The 21811-nt window shown below is 36.6% G+C and overlaps 2 protein-coding genes across 2 annotated transcripts; one reads left to right on the top strand and one right to left on the bottom strand.

Annotated features, from left to right (window-relative positions):
* Positions 1–11609: 11609 nt before the first annotated feature.
* Positions 11610–12538, top strand: LOC144712330 (pectinesterase inhibitor 9-like). Its single transcript, XM_078586574.1, has one exon. It carries the CDS (start codon positions 11731–11733, stop codon positions 12298–12300), a length of 570 nt encoding a protein of 189 aa, XP_078442700.1. The 5' UTR covers positions 11610–11730; the 3' UTR covers positions 12301–12538.
* A 627-nt stretch (positions 12539–13165) lies between these two features.
* LOC144712360 (pectinesterase inhibitor 9-like) lies at positions 13166–14004 on the bottom strand. The gene has a single exon (XM_078586617.1). It carries the CDS (start codon positions 13896–13898, stop codon positions 13347–13349), a length of 552 nt encoding a protein of 183 aa, XP_078442743.1. The 5' UTR covers positions 13899–14004; the 3' UTR covers positions 13166–13346.
* Positions 14005–21811: the final 7807 nt, after the last annotated feature.

Raw genomic sequence — 21811 nt, 5'->3', positions numbered from 1 at the left:
ATGATATTAAACCTAAAAATAATGAGGTTGTATCACGCCACAATTATGCATGAAATCCTTAGCCTTAAGACACTAAAGACACATTGTTGATAGGAGACTGAATTTGACTATGGCCTGTTGGGTTCTAGAGGCTTAGATCTGGATGAACAAGTCATAACATGCAGCAGAAGACTGCAAAATCATACGGCATCGATAAAACCACGAAACAAAGTACCTTTACACGGATCGCATCCGTGATTTCTTGGATCCTGGAGTGAACTGAGTGAAGCTACTCAAATGTGCAGCCTCTAGATGTATCCACACAATCCTTGGCACGTAGGATCTCCTCCTCATTCGCAAGCCCCGTTCTACCTCCATCGTCGCCGTTACGCCGTCCTGATCGCATCGGTCATGGAGAGGGTGTAAGGGGAGAAGGTAGAAGAAGGGAAAAGCCCCCTGAACAATTCTGGCCTGGGTGAACTTCGTTCAGGGCCTTCCCTTATTTTTCATATAACCCCCAAAACTTAAGTATATCTTCCGACGTCCAAAATACCATTTGTGTGTGACCCTCTATGGCCATGTATCAGTCTAGTTAATGACTCCAACGGTCTAATAACCTTTATTGGCCTTCTAAATTAATTAACTATATTATCATATAGATTAATGTCAAATTGATTTAACCTAACCAATACGTCGAGTCTCTAACACGTGGGGTACCAAGCTACACCTCATGTTCTAGAAGAAACAAAGGAGTGTGTATTGATTCACTTCATGGAACCTGTTCGTCATCAGTTATCGTGTATGTATAGTCCCTCATCCACTTGACGCTCCTTGGATGACTTAGGATATGGTCAATTGTCAAACCTAATCGGTCATCCAAGTCAGTACTGATGCATTCGGAAATCATCGAAGAACTCTTCTTTGATATTTCACTACCTTGGCCAAGGACTTCATCGCATCATCTTCCTTGAGCTGTTACCTCTTATACCGAGGGTGGACGATCCCATCTTGACCACTCAATCATCTTCGTGAACTTCTTGATGTACCCAAACTAAGACCGTTTAGAATCTCATGGTTAGAGACCCGTTGGCCATAGTCAAAGTACAACTGTCCGTCCACAAGACATCTTTGGTGTCTCATGTCTAAGGACCACTTACACAACCGTGACGTGAATCAATCTGATTGATAGTTCAGTATAATACCATCCAGGGATTCCTACGGATCAATTCAGTGAACTCTTTCCACTAAAGAGCACCCACTGTCTATCCTTAGTATCTCCACACTAATGGCTACGGGACTGGCCATACTCATCATAGGAGTGAGGCTAGATAGTGTTATTTTATCCGATTACTTCAATGTCCTTCTCGCATATCCTTTGAATAGGAATGTTTAGAACACATGCTTAAAGACTAGTGATCTCCGTATTACTATATCATCATAATATGTTGTATTCATGGACTTCATTATAAGCATCACAAGTGCACTATAATGAATATGTTGTATTAATGAACATGGAACGAGATGTGGAATGTGTGATTGGCTTGCCGATCACATATATTTCTATCATGGCCTACCAGCCTCTAAATAGTGGAATCTTAATTTTCATAACTCAAATGCAACAAAAAGTCTAGAATGGTGATTGCACAGTCAATATAGGGACCCTATATTGACTGTGCAATATTATTGATGCAAGTAGGACAACGCATTTAATTCTCTCTAAAATATAGTATAAAAATTAGATAAGGTGTTCTCCTATAATATTTTCATGTATTAGTACTTACTAGAGCCATCAATTATGGTTTCATGGTGAACAATACCCTAAGTCATTCAAAAGTGTGATATAGATGCAGGATTACACTTGGGAAACAGTTTCAGTAAAGGTTCCAAGAAAAATTTTACAAATCCTTTCTCTATTCTAGAGCACAAGTTATAGATTACTACCCTCAAGGTTGGTAACTCAGTTTAGTACTAATGCATGGAAAAATCATAGGAGAACACCTTATCTGATATCTATACTTTCTAGAGAATTAAATGCATTGTCCTGCTTGCATCAACATCCTCTTATAATGAGGTTGGACTGCACAATCACCTTTGTTGACTTTTTTTTGCATTTGAGTTATGAAATTTAAGATTTGTTGTCTATTAGGTCAAATTGATATTTGATTAATTTATCTATTTGTTGATGTAGTTAATTAATATGTTTTTCTAATAACTTTTGTTGGGGTGTTAGAGTTATTAACTAGAATGGTACAAAATCCTAGAGGGTTACACAAATAAGTTTTTTGGAGATTGGTGGATATAATGAGTTTGGAGAATTTATTAAATTTTCCTTGGAACTTCTTATGAATATATATTTAAAAGCATATTGATAAAATAAGATGAAATCTACTACTTTAAATACTTTGTGGACATGTCTTAAGACTGGAAATCTAAACAATTGAAATAATGATTCGCATGGGCATCAAAAGAGGATGCATCATGTGAAATTTACAAGAATCCTATTGGGGAAAATTGGGGAAATTTTTAGTTTTGGGCTTGAAAGGAGTAGGAGTAGTTGGAAGAATGTTCCACTTCTTTTAAATCTCTACAGCTCCCCTAATTAAGGAGCTTAAAATTCAAATGAAGGGGCTTGCAAATTGAAATTCAACCGATGAAAAAAGAGGAAAGGGGAAAAGGACGAAACTTGAAGGAGATTTGTTATCATTCCCATCTATAAATATTCTCTTCCTCCATATGCCTACCACGTTTTAGACGTGCTCTAATAGTGTCGAGCTAGCAGGAAAAGCTCTCTAGGGTCCCATTTGTCTAATATGCTTGAAGTAAGTGTTTTGAAGTGTTCATCCTTTGGTCATTATTTTCTCGCAGAGAAAAATGTTTGATCTTCTTTCAATCTAAGGATCCAAGTTTAATAAATACCATTACTAGAGAAACCATCATCAATACATTAGGAATGTATCACCATCATTCCCATCTACTACCCTGAGGGTTCCTTCATTTTGGATTTATTTCTCTCACTATCGACCCTTTTACCACCTTCCCTCTCTAAAATCCAATTTTTCACTCTAAACTTAAATAATATATATCTTGTTTATACACCTCACTTTTTAAAAACAATTCAGTCATTTACCCTTCCAATTTTGAATACCATTTTTCCCTATTCACATCCCATTCACAATTTTGTTTATTTCGGATGAAACCCATCCCTATTCTTTAGACATAGCTAAATATTTGTTGAGTTTAGTTTCCTCTAGGGTGATCTTCATCTTTCATGCCTCTCCTTTACCTATTGCATGTGACTATGGAACCGTGCACAAATCAGCACCCACCATCGCCAACAACCAGAATTTATTTTTTTATAAAATCTAAATAAATATATAAATATCTTAAAATCATATTTACTATTTCTCTTTACCTTATACATTAATATGGTTATATATTAATCGATAAAAAAATATTTATTGTTTCACTCAATTTTACACTAAATTCTTGAAAAATATATGTTTATCATCTCCAATACTAAATACAAATACGGCAAATGATATTAAATATTTTCAATGATTTTTAAACCTTTTTGGTATACAAATCCAAAAAATAATATTGAAATTATTTATTTCGTGATATATTTATTTATTTCATTTTCAAGCAGTACAAAATATTCTGAAATTGAAATCCTTCATTCCTGGGGATCGATACACTCCTTTATTTTTTATTTCCATATTGTTGTTTAAGTCTAAATTAAAGTTCAAAACATAAGTTAATTTTCCTTCATTTGAATATTTATCTTTATTGAAGAAAATATGGTGCATCTGCAAAATAAATTAGTAACAGCTGCAGTAAACAAATGTATTAATTTATCAAAAATTATTCCATTGGGTAAATAAATAATGAGGCAATTTTTCATTTTGTACGCATTTTCATGACTGCACGATTGTGCTCTTTGATATGAAACCAATAAAAATAAGAATTACGTGAATTAAATGGTGACTTTAGAATGAAAAGACATACTCATGCCATTAACTGCCCTACATTAGGTATCCCAATCCATATCATAAATCCAGAAAGAGTCAAAGAAAAAATAATTTCATTCTTAAAGCTTTTTAACTGCTCATTTAAACCCTTTTTAAGAGCTCGATCAAAGAAAGTCAAGAACTGTGGAACTAAAAAAAATTAGGTTATGAAAAGTATATGTTTTAATTTTAACCATCGATGAATAAAAACCACAAATTCAATTTAAATATTTTTTTAAGGTTTTGATGCATGCAACAAAATTTATCATAATTTTATTCCTAAGAAAAAGGTGATAAAGGGTTGAATCCATGAAGATCAGTATTGAAAAAAAAAATTTCCAGATAGATATATGTTTATACTTTTAAAAGTATTTCTATACTTTTGGACTTATGATTTTCTATTTATGAATTTTCAATAAAAAGGAAAGGAAACTATTTAAAAACTAATTTAAAAAATAAAATGTATGATAATTTATTTTATATTTTACTGATTTAATATTTTTACATTTTTTTAAATAACTAAGGAACATTCAAGGGTGAAAAAAAATTAAAAATAAATTAAAATGCCTTTGATTTGATTTGGTTCGGTTCAGTTTGATTCATGGTTTGTTTGCGGCAACTAACCAAGAGTTTGATTGATTAGTTTGGTCGATGAACAGGTCAGCCAATGGATGCGTCATTGTGGGCCAATAGCGCAGTAGTTGGTAGTAGAGAGCAATATTCACATGTGGTGCTGTAAATTTCTATAACTTGAGCTACATATAGAATTTTGGACTTTATTGAAGGTGTTGGAATGCTGTGAATCAAGGCTATCCCCTTGGATAAAAAGATTGATAATCAGACTGAAAAACGAGGAAGAGCATGGGAAAATTTGTAGAGATGGTCCCATAACAAACTTCCATGCTTATCTTCCATATCACTTTCTCTAAGCTTCAGAACATTTTGACCTTCTCTTTTGAAGACTTAATAATAAACCTAAAGGAGTTTTGCATGAGGTTTTTCACTCCTTCAATGGATATGGGAACAAAATACGTGGGTGAAACAAGCAAGGGCGAAAGGATGGTTAAATAGAAAGGGGCATGTGCTGGTTCAGATCTATATTTTCATCCTCCTTTAGAAATTCAATTAAATGCCAGTAAAAATTTGATAATCATCCCTAAAAACAGGGAGGCTTTTAAGACAATATCTTTAACACCTTTAAGGGAACCATCTCTAATGGGCTTGGACATACCCTAAATTTTCTCGTTCTCCTTAAGTGCTTCAACAAAACATATTTCAAATTTTATATGCCCTGCATCTCAATCAAACTGCAAGAAGATGTTAGGATACATCTACTTGACTTGATGAGTTAAGCAGGGTCAGCCTTGAAAACCTTCAATAAGCACATAAAATAAGATAATTCAGGAATTTGGTATTAATGATATTATCTTCATTTGATAACTTATGCGTTAGGAATCATTTCCAGTTGATATCCTAGATCACAAGCTTTCCAAAGTCAACAACTAATCCAAGAAATTATATTTCTAGCCCACTATATGCATCTTTGTAGGGGGCACACATTGCCACAACTTATTGCTCCTATCCATTGTTTGGTTGGTAAAAATGACTCCAACTACAGACAAAATTGGCCATTACTCAAGTCAACCAGCTGAATTTTGCATTTTAGTATGTTAATATCACCCAACCCTAGTAAACGTAATTGGTTGAGACTGATAGCACACATATTAGTATGTCAATATCACCATATTGGCATGTTTTTTGCATTAAATTTATTATTTACGGATATTATCAAGCATAAAATGATTAAATGTATTATAAAATGATATTTAAATTTTTATTATTTTTAAGTATTTTTAATGTTTTTTTACGTCAAATTCTGAAAGGACATAATTTATTAAATCATAATATACTTTTTCCTGATTTTTTTGCATTATATTCAAAGAGATGGCATTTTTAAATTAAAGGAATATATTTCTAATTTTTATGAATTAATATCTATTTTTGGAATTATGTAATGGCTCTTTGACATTTACAAACTAAGGGGAGAGAGAAAATAGGAGAAGAGAGAAAATCAAAAGGTTGAAAATGATCCAAATTCAAATCGTGATATGTAATAATCCAGAAGGATTTTCAGGCTGAAATTTTGAGTAGACCTTACTTTTTCCTGCCTCTTTCCCATACATATGGTTGGATATATATAGAGTCTCTCATTTTTGTAAAAATCTATATTTGAACTCACTTTCTCCTAGAGATGCTGATTGAAAGAGAGTGAGGGTTTTGAAAGTCCATCAAGGTGTTCTTGTTGTTTTGAGTGATTGGAGAAGATCAATATAGAAGTGGAAAGGCTAATCTTAATCAGAAAAGCTCCTTGATCCCAACAGCATATAGGGATTTAATGTTAGTCTCTTGTCTTACATTGGTTACTATCCTTTACATTTCTTTACTAAGATCTAAATCCTTATTTCTATCATCACCATTTTCCATCATCTCACCCAACCACAAAAATATCCAATCTCTATCTCGACCTTTTCACCTTTGTCTCATATAAAAGCCATGAATCATATATTCCATCATCCTCTTCTCCATCTCACAACCACCTATCCATTCTTCCATGACATCCATTAACTAGATCATTATCATTTCTTCTTCCACCATTTTATTCATCATCATCGATCCACATCCACACATACATTCACCCATTTTTATTCATCGTGTACATCTGTCATCACTTCACATCTTCATCTATCTCACACTCCCATTTCCATTTGATCTATTTAAGTCCTACATATTCATCATAGTATAATTCATACCATCCTTATAATAAAATAACTATCACCCTTTCATCACTGTCGATTCGTCACATCACAATCCCTTATTTTATATACATCTCCTCTCATCTCTCTTGAATCATCATTTAAAGAGTATTAAAACCATAATATATGTTCCTTGTGGAGACAACCCTTGCTCATCACTAACTTGTCAAATTATTTTTATGAGTAAAGGTTATAAATTATTTATATTAACTCAAATATCAATACAAAATTAACACACTACATTTGAGTTTATTGGAGGCCAATTAGTATTCAGCATGACTTGTTGGCAGAGTGAACCAAGTGTGGACTTGATAACCACACCAGCCGACCATCTATAGATGCTTACCAGATGTCAGCTCTAAAAATTATCAAAATTGTTAAAAAACTTATGATTTTTTGGGATTTATTAAAATAAAATAAGAGTTTTTTAAAATAGTTTAACTTATCTTTTATAAAATATCTTCAATCCCAAAATGTAAAAACACCTCTATAAACACTTTAAACTATATAGTAACCAAAATGACACTCTCGTTACCTATTTTTTGTGGATTGAACCCTTACCTTAAAAGAGTTTTTTTATAAATGAGATTCCTAAAAAGACAACTTTAATGTACATCATAGCTTATATCTTGGTTGGATTGGCCTCAAATAAGTCATTTCGTCCAACCGGATTAATCTAGCGCTATAGGTTTAGATTGGTTTTACTGGTCTGAGAAGACTGAATGTGTCACCCATATCTGGTTTAATCATGGGTATTCACAGAATACATGTGTATGAATCCATAGATGGTTTCACAAGTAACTATCAAGTAAGTTAATTTAAGTCAGAGTGTGACCTAGCTCACTGGCAGGCGTGTCGGAGTATGGGGGGATGGGTGTGGTGGGTGTGGGGTGAGTACACCAAGGGGCACCCATTTGAGGGTACTGGGGAGCACATGAGGGTGTCTTGGCAAAAGCATGGGTAGGCACGTGAGATGAAGCAATATTTGTCTTAGAATCATCAGTTTTAAATTGAATTTATGATCTATCAAGAAAATGCCGTGGAAACCAAAATTATGTGGCAATCAAACCAGAATGTTAAAGTCATGTAGTCCTATTTCAAGAACATACATAAAACTCAAGTTGACACCTCATAGATCTAGAGGCTACAAGTACTCCATGTTTGGCAAGCATCTCTAGATGGTAGTCTGACATGGATGCCTAGGTGCCTGTCTAAAACAGATCACAAAACAATATTTTGATGTGGTCCTTGATGGCGCGTTCTGGCACAAATATTGAGGTGATAGCCAGTAAAAATCTCAAGGCAATGGTACAAATCTCTAGGTATCTAGAATCCTAGGCAAGGGAATGAATGAGGAATCTATCTCTGATACCATGTGGAAAAGGATGTAATGAATGAAGGAAAACAGGGGATCAATATATCCCTTATCTAGGATAGTGAGGCTTTAAAAAAGGGTGTGATTTTTTTAATGCACAGCAACAATATGGGAAATGTGGAGGATGGGGTTGCAGTTTCACAATTAGTTCTATAGGAAGAAGTTAGATGTCTATCATCTAACTTCACAATTAGTTCTATAGGAAGAAGTTATAGGATGAAATTTATCATCTACCATTTGAATAAAAAAATTTCTGTCACATTTAAGGTGAAAAGAGAGAATATCATCTTCATATATACTCCAGACACACTTCATTAATATTATACATATTCCAATTTTCATAAAACGGATCTTAATAGACTTTAGGTTGATGAAACTTTTTCCCATGAAATTGGTGATATTTAGATGCATGAGGGTCAATCCCTATGTACACATTTCAGGCAAATTATTTTCAATTTGATTATGATGGTTCATAATACTCAGTAAATTAAAACCCAATTATCATAGTTTAGTTTTATATTCATTTTAAACTCAATGTTTTCAACTCCTACTAATGGTTAGGTTCTACTAAAGAATTCAGATGAAAAAGATGAATCTTTGGGATATTCTAACCTGAATAAAAATATTTCATGCCTTCAATATAGTGCAACACAATTACTCCAGTTGGTCAGTTTAGAAATATAGGCAATAGAAAATAAAATGGGCACTTCAAATGGTTGAAAAATAATTTTACTCTTCACCTTTCCTCTCGTCTCAAAATATGAAGGTTGAATGTAATAAGATGGCTTAGAATTAAGTGGAAAGTTTTGATTTAGATATTAGAAAATAAAATTTGAAACTTAAAGATTAATCTAGGAGACTAAAATACGTCAATAAATATTTATCATAAATTCAACTGTCCTTAGATACATCAATTGGACCGCTGTAAAGGCTCTTTCATCAGGCCAGACACTACTGATGAAGCACAAAAAAGTGCGGATAGAGAAATTGTGTATATTTACTTTTCTCAAACTGAGGCGTTTTCCAAGAAATCAATCGATAATCTTCATAATTCTAACCACCGACTAGTCCTACTGGGAAATCTCTCTCATGAGACCATAAAATTTTGGAGACTTGAAAAAAATTAAGAGAGAAAAGTAAGATTTTATACATGTGGATTTCATCCCAAAATCCCCCCTCCACCTTAATCTGAAGTTTGTGCCTCCTTTTAATTGTTTTATAATTATTGAGAGGAAATTAATTTGACTACAATATTAACTTGATGAAATATTTTGCACCTTTTTCTGAGAGAGTTGATTGAGCATGTTTGATATGATTCTAAGTTCATAAAGCAATAAATAACTTTGACTAGGGAGGAATAAATTGATCCAACCATAACTCTGAATCACCCCTAATTTTTTTCTGAATTCTTTCAATGCCTTCAAATTCTTCCCTTATACCACACATAATCTTCATGGGTTCCTATTTACATATTATATGTCAAATTTCCTCAAAATTCCTTCATCTAACCCCATCTCTTTGTGGATTTGATCTTCTAATTTCCATTTCTAAAGAACTATAAAATATAATAGGTTTAAGTTAAATATATTGACTAATAAATCATTGACAGAACTTAATACATTATTATAAACTCACTGTTAGAGGGACACTTAGAGAACATGTACTATCACCTCACAAAAGACATCTCATGTGAGAAACTCAAGTCTCAAATATAAGAGTTATTTCCAAAGGCGTTCATTTAAATGAATTTAGCCCTTGCGTTGCCCCAGCTCTTTCACTCCTGTCAAATATAGTTGCAATTGTAATCAATTGTAACTTGATGATATGCAAGAAATCATGGCAGGGATTACAATCCATTTGAAAAATGATACCTTGAAAGGGTTATCATACTTTAAGATTAAATTGGGACACAAACAACAGAGAACCTTCAAACTCTTAGTGAACCACGCCCTTAAGTAATCTTTTGGAAAACTGATAATTGTCAACTTCAGTTCATATTGTTGGTAGTTTTCAATGTTTTCCAAGATTTTCTTGGCATTTCATCTCCACTTTAGTACTATTTGAGGCCTCCTTTTCTGATTATGAAGAGGGGAAGTTTTGAATGGAGTGACTTAGTTTAAAAGTAGGATTTGACTTTTTGGACCGTGGACCGGACCAAACCGGGACCGAACAAGACCAGACCAGAACTGGACTGAACTTTAGGTAAGGTATAGATCCATGCCAAAAAACCGGACCGGACCAGACCTCGTCCCACGCATTACCCATCGCCCTCCCCATTGCCCTTTCCATTACCCTTCCCAAGCGCTCATCACTGCTGCTATGCACGCAATGCCTCCGCCACCCCCCTGCTCCTCTGTCACCCCCTGCACCGGACCGGACCGGGACCGAACAAGACCGAACCAGAACTGGAACGAACTTCAGGTAAGGTTTAGGTCCATGCCAGAAAACCGGACCAGACCGGGACCGGCAAACCCTACTTAAAAGTCCTTCGAGGATCCTACGGATATGAACAGGATCCCCAAGTCTAAGACCCCCTGATTTTGATAATGTTTTCTTATTAGCTCCCGACGAATCAAGTTTTGTCACTGGAGGCGGCTTGAACCAAATAAGTACATACTGGAGAGACACTTCTCTCATTCACGTTCATCGTTATTTTAGTGTCTTCTTGGATCAATCCACATCCATTTCTTGGTAACCCTTCTTGTTCACAACGCCATCTATTTGGCGACTTATTGCTGCCTTGATTCCCTTTATCACCTCCAGTTCTGGTTACATCCTTAACACTCTTCACACTAGCGTATCCTCTTCCTGTCCCACAGCACTAATGGTCTCACATGTCTCTGCTCCTCATGTGCAGAAACCAACTTTGGGTCCAACCCAAAACCGGCTGTCCAGAGAGAGAAAACCACCGACCCAAAAGAATCTCTCTCTCTCTCTCTCTCTCTCTCTCTCTCTCTCTCTCTCTCTCTCTCTCCCTCTCTTTCTCTCTTTCTATCCATCGATCTATCTCTATCCATCTATTTGCATATGTCTCTATCTATCTCTCTTGCTCATTAAGTGGGGAGACTAGAGAGTTCGACGTATCCTTTTCTAGTACTGTTCTTTTCTGCCGCTCGCCGATTTCCCACGCGCCCTTTTCCCAATGGAGATGGAGATAAAGCCAAAAGGCTCGAAACGGCGCGAATCCCCGGACCTCTGCCGCAGAAAGTCCAGTCAAACGAATCCGCCACCCCAAACCCATCCAATAGAATGCGCAATTTATCTCATTTCGTCCCCGATTAAATTCATACAACGAAAATCACCAAACGCTTCTCATTTCAGTATTTAATTTATCTTCCAAGCACATAGTATTTTCATTTCCTTGAATCTTTTCACGAGAGATCATTATAATGGACGGGTATTCGCGCATTTATCTTCTCCCTTCAAATTATCATGTTTCTTGAATATCTCACAACTTTTACAGAGAGAGAGAGAGAGAGAGAGAGTTTGTGAGGGATCTTTATAAAGCCGGGGATGGTGGATGCATGAGTAGAGATAACACCCGAGAAGAGAAATAATGGAGCGAATGATAGTCGCGCTGGCGGCGATGATGGCGGTGGCGGGCTTGGCGGGCGCGGCGGAGACGGACATGGAGTTTGTGCGAGCATCGTGCCGGTCCACGCGATACCCGGCGCTGTGCGAGCACTCGCTCGGCGGCTACGCCGGCGCGGTCCACAGCAGCCCGCGCCGGCTCGCGATAACCGCGCTCGCTGTGAGCGCCGCCCAAGCCCGGTCCTGCTCCGTGCACGTAGGCCGGCTGGCCGCGGCCCAGCACCGCGCGCGCTCCCGCGAAGCCGGCGTGGTCCGCGACTGCATCGAGAACGTCGGCGATAGCGTGGACAGGCTCCGCCGCTCGGTGGCGGAGCTGGGCCGCATGGGCAAGCCCGGCGGCGCGCAGTTCGCGTGGCGGCTCAGCAACGTTCAGACTTGGGTCAGCGCCGCGCTCACCGATGAGACCACCTGCCTTGACGGGCTCGCGGGGCCGGACGTCGCCATGCGAGCCGCGGTCCGACCGCAGATCCTGCTCCTGGCTCAGGAGACCAGCAACGCTCTCGCCCTCGTCAACCGTATCCCTGGCGCCTCCTAAACCCTAAACCTAATCCGTTCCCACCACTCTTTGCTACAGCTTGTGTAGATACTGCCAAATGATGAGGTCCTACGTAGCACGTGCCATGGTGAGGGCGGTGGATGGCGATTTCCACATATTTAAGATGCCTTCTTTTTTCTACTGCGATTGAGTCACATGGCCATGATGCCAAGAATCCGCTCTTTTCTGTAGCATCCGGCCATTAATGCAAAGCTTATGGTAGCGGCGTCTTCTCTCACCTGTTGGTCGCGTTCTTTCTACTCTCGCAGTTGCCCAGGAGGGAGTAAGCAATAAGTGCCGTCTGCTAGAAATTTATGGCAAACATGCCGCGGCACCACTTCTTAGTTCTTATACATTACTACTATTATTTTCGCATTTACTCAACTAATGTCTGTGACTTTTTATGAAGATAGAGTTCAACGAGATCAAGAAACCTGCTTCATCGGCTAGTTGTGTGTGCTCCATGAATATGAGAATAATTCCGTAATAATTCATCAATTTTTAATCCAGGTAAATAATAGGTTAGAGCAAGATCTACTGGAACCTTAGGACAAACCTGCTACATCCTCTAGGGGTAGACTCTATAATTCTGCGAATTATTGCGAAATACACTAAAAATTCGTAACGATACAATTAAAATTCATTCATCGATCCACTTAATAAGTAAATCATAGTTTTGTACCAGTTTGAATCCAACGAAATCTAGTAGACATTTTGGGCAGACATAAGTATGCCAGATACCGCTATTCCAGGACTATTCAATCATCCCATTATACAATTAAGATTGTAAATCACATCCAAATCCAGCCAACTAGTGACCCAAAGTCTATGTCGGTGTGGCTCAAACGCTCCATGGGTATGCGCATTATGTCATAAAACACTTGTTATTCATAATCTCATCTTACTCCAGTTACTGATAAGACCGGGCGGGGCCGGGTCTAATAACACAACTATGTCCGTGTTAGTAAGATCCCGATCCTCCGCCCCTCTCAGTGGGTAAAGAGACCAAGAAGGAAGAGTTTAGAGTATGGGGCAGAGTATAAGCCTTAGTGGGAGGATGGGGAGAGAGCATTGGTCAAGGCCAGAGCGTTCCTGGTGAGAAGTGCGACGTACTTAACGCGGCGCCTCAAAGCAACCCTCAGCTCAGTATTTCCCGCTCTCTCGCGGAGATCGTCCATGCAGGTGTCCTCGTCGGTGAGCGCAGCGCTAACCCAAGTCTTCAAGTTGTCGATTTGCACGCGAACGTCGCGACGTTGGAGACGGCCTAAAACCCTGAGCGAGTCTCGGAGCTCGCGGACGGTGTCAGCCAAGTTCTCAAGGCAGTCTCCAGCGGCGTTATAAGTCATCCCGGCCACCATTCTCTTGGCCGAGAGGGCGGTCCTTAGGCTCACGGAGAGCGCCGCGTTGGTGAGCTGAGCGTGAGTCTTGACGGTCTTGGCGAAGCCGGAGAGAGAGTGGACGCAAAGAGCAGGAAACTCTGTGGCGCGGCAGCTGGCGAGGATGAGCTTCATTCCGCCCACCTGCGGCCTGTCCGCCGCCGCCCCCGCCGGCAGGAAGATGGCGACCGCCGCTAGGAAAACGAGCATTGGCGATGCCATTAGAGAGAGGGAAGAGAGAAGTTGCGAGGTTGAGAGAGGAGTGGCTGATTCTTTATAAGCAGGCGGTGGAGTGATAGCCCTTAGCTAGTTTGAGTGGAGGACGCAGGCGCTACGGGCCCTTGACAGCGAAGGACGAGCGGACGGTGAGAGGGCCAAGAAGGACCGCCGACAGCATGGTCCTTTGAACGTGCTCATTAGATTTCCGTCGAAGTCGAGAGAGTTAACGGAGTAGTCTCCTTCATATCGTTTGCAATGGTTCTGGCAGTTTTTTAACCAAATGGGATGATTATCAGTTTAAAAAGTTAAACATTTCGTATGCTTCCAAGTTCCAACCATTATCTGCTTTAATTAAAGATGGGCGGCAGCTACCATGGTGAGCTTGCCCCACCAATCACTCTGCACTTGAGTGAAGATTAGAACAAGATAAAAAAAGGGTTCGGTGGAAGTATTTAAGATAGTGTGTGTCAAGTAGACATTAAGAGTATTTTATTATCACACTTCATGATGGGAATCCAATATGCCGTGCACTTTTTCATCTGTAATTTTTGCTATTTTGAATTAACTTTTCCTCTATAGTAGTATTTCTCAAGCTAATGAGGCTAATACTTCTTGGGTCCATATATTTCCTATTTTCAGAAATACTATTTATCTCAGAATAATATTTTTCCTACTATGTTTGGCACAATCAGGGATTTGCTAGAGGTCCATTTTGTCCCCAACTTTGAGACCGTACACTTAACTGTATTTGTCATGTAGTCCATGAACATGTTCCTGCATCTTTATTAGGCCTCACATCAACGATTGATCTTTTTAACTCAGATTGATCAAGTTTAACTTCTCTGTGAGATGTTTAGGCGACTAAGCTAATCATCCATCATGCAGGCTATGGCATACCAAGGTGGAACTAGTGTAGCATAATAATGCCGGATTATCAAGGTCTAATTTCCTTCCTCTGTGATGCCCCAATGTATTGATCGAGTCCTCTTTTTGCCTTAAAACTAAGTTATGATACTTGTAAGGTGTAGATGTCTATGATAAAATGTGTGGTATATCAATGGCACATGTGGTGCCATGGGTGAAAAACACAGGGGTGGATGTGCATGTGATGACTCAATGAGCCAAATAGAACATTCTAGATAGTTTTCCTTATAGATAACTGATCATCACTCTAAGGCACACAAGCATGCTGAACTCAAAAGGTATTTTAACTCCCAAGTATAATGATCATATTTTGTACATTTTTTATTCGTTTATTAAATAATTTATTTATTTATGCAACCTAGACATAATTTAATAATAAAAAGTAATTTGTGTAATTTTTTTTGGAAAAATGTGAACTCATTTTCTTTTACTCAATTATTGAACATAATCATCACTGCTATCTGAAAAGAAATAAATTTATTCAAAAAATAGCTTTTGATATGGCAAATTTTTTTTATCACTATTAGACTAAACTTTTATAATTTAAAAATAATTAATATGTTGGATACTTCCAAATAAAGTCTTCAGGCTTCCAGATTTATCCATCCCAAAGTTTATCAGTTGGTCTCTACCATGATTGAATTTCGAGAAAATATTGCAGCAGAGAGAAAAAAGATTCAAATTAGATCTTTGATAAATTTAAACCAGAAATAGTTGATGATCTTATCGCCTTGTGTGGAGTCAAACAGCCAAGAAGCCATGCAGATGCCTGACCTCTAGACATATCCGCACAGTCTTTATCACATTGAATGTCCTCATCTTTTTCACATGTTGTTCAAAATTCAAGCAGATTCCTGCCCGATTCAAGTTACAACAAGAAGGAAGAGTCCTCAAATAGAACGAAGAAGAAGAGAAACATTCATGGAAATATCTTATTTTGAACATGATTTTATTGGATAATCGATTTTTTACAAAAATATTTATACATTTACTGTTTCCAATTAAATCAAAGAAAAATTATGTGTGTGAATTTCTAGGTCCATCTAGTGTTCTAGTAAATGAATCTACCCGTCTAATAGCTTGTTATAATATCGGTCATTTAATAATATATAACACTTAGATTAAATAACTTTGAATCGATTTACCCCAATTGATAGGTCAAATTACCAACACAAGAGACATAAAGCAAAAAGGATGTTTCATAACATAAAAGAGGTTAAGTAAATCCTTTCGCAGAACATATCTGTCAGCAGTTACCATAAACAATTTTTTGGTTTATGTGGCCAAGGATTAACTTGGAAGGGAGTGAATTAGGTCATTTCTAAAATATTACCTACAAATTATGTAATCGATATATCTTCAGTAAGGTACCCACAGTGATTTTTATACATTTTAGGCTATTCCTTAATTGTGTCCATGGAATACCAAACCTTAAGTTGTGAAAAACTTAATCCAAGTTTTTTCAAACCCCTCCCAGCCAAACCATTTGGGAATATGGTACTTCAATCTAAATGTCAATAAAATAAATCTGAGTGTAGCTTTGAGCTTCATGACCCCGAAGACCATACACAGATGCTCTATAACATCTCCGCCAAGTTGGCTGCCAAATACTCCTTTGTATTAGCCCTCAAAGCATTTGCATGTTTCTCATCCAATGCCCCTTCTAGGAACATTTAAAATCTATATCTATATTATATTAGATTCAATAATACAAATTAGTGTAATGACAATTTATAGTAAACAAGTTTTTCAATAAACTCATAAAATTTTCAATGCTCAATATCAACATATATTTCAATCAATATCTTGTTTTCGAGGTATTAATTTTTGTGATATTTATCAACTAAATTCAACGTGAAGTTTTTCACATGATTTACATAATCTGAAATATTGGAATGTAAAATGTACCTCAACGTTATGTTATCATACTCATCCTTGCAGTTTTCTTCTCCTTATTGATGATTTTTGGTAGAAGCTTCACAATGTCTTTAATCTTTTGAGATTCTAACGGATATTATCTTCTCAATGCGTTTGTGTTAGAAACAATTTTTCCATGGGAAAGAAATCAAAAACTTCTCTAATTTTTGTTTATACGGCGATCTGATGAAACACATCATGGAACGAGTGATTCCTGAAGAGTATTTTTCCTACATATCATTTTTCAAAACATAAATTGAGTGAAATGATTAAAATAATATATAGTGATGTTATGAAGAAGTTTTTTGTTCAATAAAACAAGAAAATGGATATTAAATTCTCTATATGATGATCTTATCATCTAGGTTGCTGATAATGAGGTTTTAAAGGCAATATCCTTTCAGAAGTAAATGTACACAACCTGAACCAAATAAGAAATAAATAATTTTTATAGGTTCTGGTTTAAGTTAGTATAAAACACTAAACGGACCTACCAATTTATTTAGACGACAAAGTTTCTCTCGTTATTATTGTAGTGAACTTTGTCAAGAGAGAGATAATGGGCCATATTTTTGTAAGTTTCGGAAGAATGTGTGATAAATATAACTAAATTTATTAGATTTCACATTGTATTAAGCATTCCACATTAATTGCAACAAGATCGACCATGTCATACCACCCTATCACCATATCATCATATCATCAGCTAGACAGTGATATCATTCTTGAGTATCCTTCAAACATGAATATTTAGAACACATGCCTAGGTATCCATGATCTACATATTAAAATCTCATTCAAATTAACTGCGCACTGTCATATATTAATGGACTTCTTTATAAGCAAGACGTGCACTATAATGAATATGTTCTATTAATGAACAATGAACAAGATGAAATTTGTGACTAGGTTACCGGCCATTTAGATTCCATCAATTTTCACCTTCCATTTGTCAAGCATATTTATATTGCTTTCATGTTTTCACTAAATATACTAATAAATTATTTATATGATATCTGACAGATATTATGTGGCCTTCAAGTCAATCACACTGCCATGATTTATTCAACTTCATTAAAATAAATATTTTTTTTTATTCTCATGTGATATAATGAAGTCCATGAATACGTAGAATGACCTAGTGAATTATGATGATATCATTACATAGAGAGCACTGGTCTTTGAACATATATTGTAAATATTCATATTCAGTGGATAGTCGAGATGGACATTAAATGATCTAGAGAGAATATCACTATTTAATCCTATTTATATGATAAGTATGGAGGTCCGGATCTCAAATGAGACACGACATTACGAGCTATTCGGCATTAATGTGAAGACACTTAGGACATATGATGGATGTTTTTTAGAGAAAGAGTTCACATGATTGATTCATATGAATCCCTGAATGGTATTATACGTACTTGATCAGAGATTGACTTAGCGAAGACGTAGGTGATTGAACTGTCAACACGAGATCATCCATCTTTAGTGTAAGAGGAGGCATACTTAAGGAAGACGTTGCATTTAAATCCCTGGCAGGAATACTTAAGGAAGACATTGCATGGGGGATGATGATGATGGTCCGTATGAAGTAAATATAGATAGATAGATTTGTATGAACGGGTGTTGAGATGAAGGTGACAACATAAGTGCATGAAGCTCACTATATGTCCTTAAATTATGTCAAGATGAAGGTGATACACAATAAGGAAAATGCCCCTCACTTATTTTTCGCCATCTCACTTTGACCGACAATAAGCATGAAGAAATTTGATGGACCTCCAGATCATTTTATTCTACTCAATCTACCAATTCAGGAGAAATTCCACTATGCTTTTTATTTCCATAGTAGTATATTAGTATATCATATGAGGAACGGCTAGAAGATAGAGAGACACAACTACCCTTTAAAGTTCAGCCCAAAAATCCTTGATTATTAGATCCCACATTTTAAAGTTCAATATCCCACATTTTCGCCATTAAAATTTTCAATATCCTCATCAATCCATGTGTTTGATTGGTGGTGTGTCAATAAAATCATCATATTTGCCTTTTAAATATCATTATCCATGATTTAATCACATCCTAGGTAATTAAAATATTAATGAAATGCAATCCAATTCCACATGCCACACTATGTCGTGACTATTCATTGAGAAAATATATTCATTATAATCCATGTGTAATGCTATCAAGAAGTCCATGAGTACATGATACAAATATGTGAATTATGATGAGATCATAATAAAAAGATGACTAGTCTTTAAGAATGTGTTCCAAATATTTGTATTCAAAGGATACTTGAGAAGGACATTAAAATATCTGGATATAATTACACTAAATAGACCTAGTCATGTGATTTGTGTCACACTTATTTAGGTGTCCCTTAAAAGTGTTAGACCAAAGACATCTTGTGTAGATGGATGGTTGTGTTTTCAATATGACCTACACATTACTACTCATGGAAGTCCAAACTATCTTATCTCATATGTGTCAAGAAGTTCTAGAAGATGATCTAGTGGTCAAAATAGGCTCATCTGACTTTGGTGGAAGAGGAAACACCTCAACATAGATGATGTGATAAATTACTTGGCCAAGATAGTAGAAGAGTCCTCAGATGATTTCTCCCAACCGCATTACTAATTGGAATGGGTGATTAGTATTTGAAAATCGACCATCCTTTAGTCCTCCTAGGAGTCCCAAGTTAATGAAGGACTCTATGAACACAATAGGTTATGAGAGAGCCAATATATTCATCTTTGTGTTCCAGAGCATGTGTAGCTTAGCACCCCCACCAAGTGGAAAATCAATGTATCGATTTGGTTAAACCTACCTGCGATTAACCAATATGTATTTTGATATAAATAATTTTTTTTTGTATAAAAGTTATTTTACCAAAGAATTTATGAATTAAAATAATACTTGGGCCTAGAATATTAAACATTAGTCTTTTCCATATTGATAGATGTACTTAAATTTCATGAAAAAATGGCTCTTAAATATTCATTGGAAAAATCTCTAAACAAAATTTATTTGTGCCAGAATTTTTTGAAGTGCCCATCCTTTTTCTTCCTTACTCCTTGGGCGCCCTCCCCTATCAATGTGAAACAACAAAGATGAATCATTAACATGGTTCGTGCCAGAATTGGAGGAGATTCAATGTGACAAAGGACTGTGTGGATACATCTACATGCTAGGCACAAGATCATCTCAGTATGTCATGATTCAGGAATTGAGAGGCCATATATATATATATATATATGAGCTGAAATCTAATATGAGATATAAAGATGAGATATAACTCTTCCAGCCAATTTGATTTGATTCCAAGGGTTCATAGGCTAGGATTTCTTGAACTCCAGCATGGACCTACATTCCTAGCTTTTCATATTTGAAAACAGGTCTTTCAAATTCAAATTGTGGGTTAGTTTCACAATTCTTGCCTTTTGTTGACCTAGTCTTTAAGGAGGTTTGAATGGGCTTTTAGAGGGGGTTTCTTGTGTATTGGGCCTCTTCTAATTATCTATTAGATGGTTTAGTTTTTTCCTTTCCCCCCATTTGAATCCCAAATACACCATTGTATTTACTTAAGGCTTGTTTTTCCAAATAAAACTCCAAGAAGATGTGAGAAATCAAGTCTCAAAAAATAACAAATATACATAAAAATAGAGCTTACAAAAATAAATCATAAATATCTCATTTTATCCTTAGATGGTGCATAATTCTAGTGCAAATCTAAAAATATGTAGTAAAAAAGTATAAGAGCATAATTTTATTGATCAAATTTGATGTTATCAATAGAGCATATTGAGAGTAATGCTTTGGAGATAATGCAATACCCATGATGGAAATATACAGAGAGAGAGAGAGAGCGAGAGAGCGAGAGAGAGAGAGAGAGAGAGAGAGAGAGAGAGAGAGAGAGAGAGAGAGAGAGAGAGAGAGAGAAGACCATAAGATATGGCATCCATATCTGTGAAGTGCATAGTGCATTAAAACATGCGAGCTCACATGTAAATCACCGTGGGCTTTCAAATAGGGATATTATGTTCTTCAAATAGTATCAAAGCTTTGTTCCATTTTAAAAAATGATTGACTGATTCTAAATAAAATTATTTCACATGATTATCTGAGTCTATTGCCATACGATTTTTTCAAAATATTATCTGTTTTCAGAAAAAAAAGTCCAACTAATAGCAAGATGCATGTGATCAAAACATTAGAATACTTTGTTGCAATATATATTATGGGATCAACATCGCATTTCAAAATGTTTTGATACACTGCGATGTATTATGTGATCTATAAATACTTCAAGCGATTGAGCTTTCCATTCCATAGATCCTGAAATCACCTACCTTAATTAAAATTAACTTAGGCCTACATTTTCTGTAAACCATAGATTACACATTCCACAATGACATATAATCCCAGCGCAGCCAGGGTAAATATTTAATGGATCATTAGATAGAGTGCACTCTATAGAGCCACTTTAGACCTGCAGAAAATTGTTGCTTTGGATTATTGTGCAGGGACGCGAATGGGACGATTTTTTCGTCCCGTGGGAAGAAAAAACCGTCCGTCCAGATGTCTTGGACGATGGACGAAAGAATCTGGACGAAAAACCGCCAGATTCACATCCGATGGTTGAGATGTTGCCATGTGGCCTCGCAATGACAATTTGCATCAATGTCCATGTATTTTTACGTGCGTGCAAATGGATGCCAATCAAAAAATAATTGTAGATGTCCATTTGCATTCTATCTCCCCAGTAATTCCCTAAAAGACTTGAAGAAATCCATATTAATATATTAAAATATAAAATGGGTAATTTTCATCTGGGACGAACTTCGGGACGAAAATTAGTCCCGAGATTATTGGACGGGACAGTTTTTTGTCGGTGGACGAAAAAATCGTCCCGTCCTTCCTCGCTGAGCTAACACCGGACGTAGGATGGGACGAAATTCGTCCCGTCTCGTCCTCGGTCCAGTTCCGGACGATCCGGAACTTACAGTTTGGATAGAGAGAAGAATGGGAAATGGTCGTTAAATATAATTAACTCTTCTTCCCAC

This window comes from Wolffia australiana, chromosome 14 (assembly GCF_029677425.1).
Source record: "Wolffia australiana isolate 7733 chromosome 14, ASM2967742v1".
Lineage (NCBI taxonomy): Eukaryota > Viridiplantae > Streptophyta > Magnoliopsida > Alismatales > Araceae > Wolffia > Wolffia australiana.
Note: the sequence above shows the minus strand (reverse complement) of the source record. Positions and strands in the feature narration are given on the sequence as shown.

What these genes read in the sequence shown, in the direction of transcription:
- LOC144712330 (XM_078586574.1), top strand. Translation starts at nt 11,731, where the DNA reads ATGGAGCGAATGATAGTCGCGCTGGCGGCGATGATGGCGGTGGCGGGC.
- LOC144712360 (XM_078586617.1), bottom strand. Translation starts at nt 13,898, where the DNA reads ATGGCATCGCCAATGCTCGTTTTCCTAGCGGCGGTCGCCATCTTCCTG.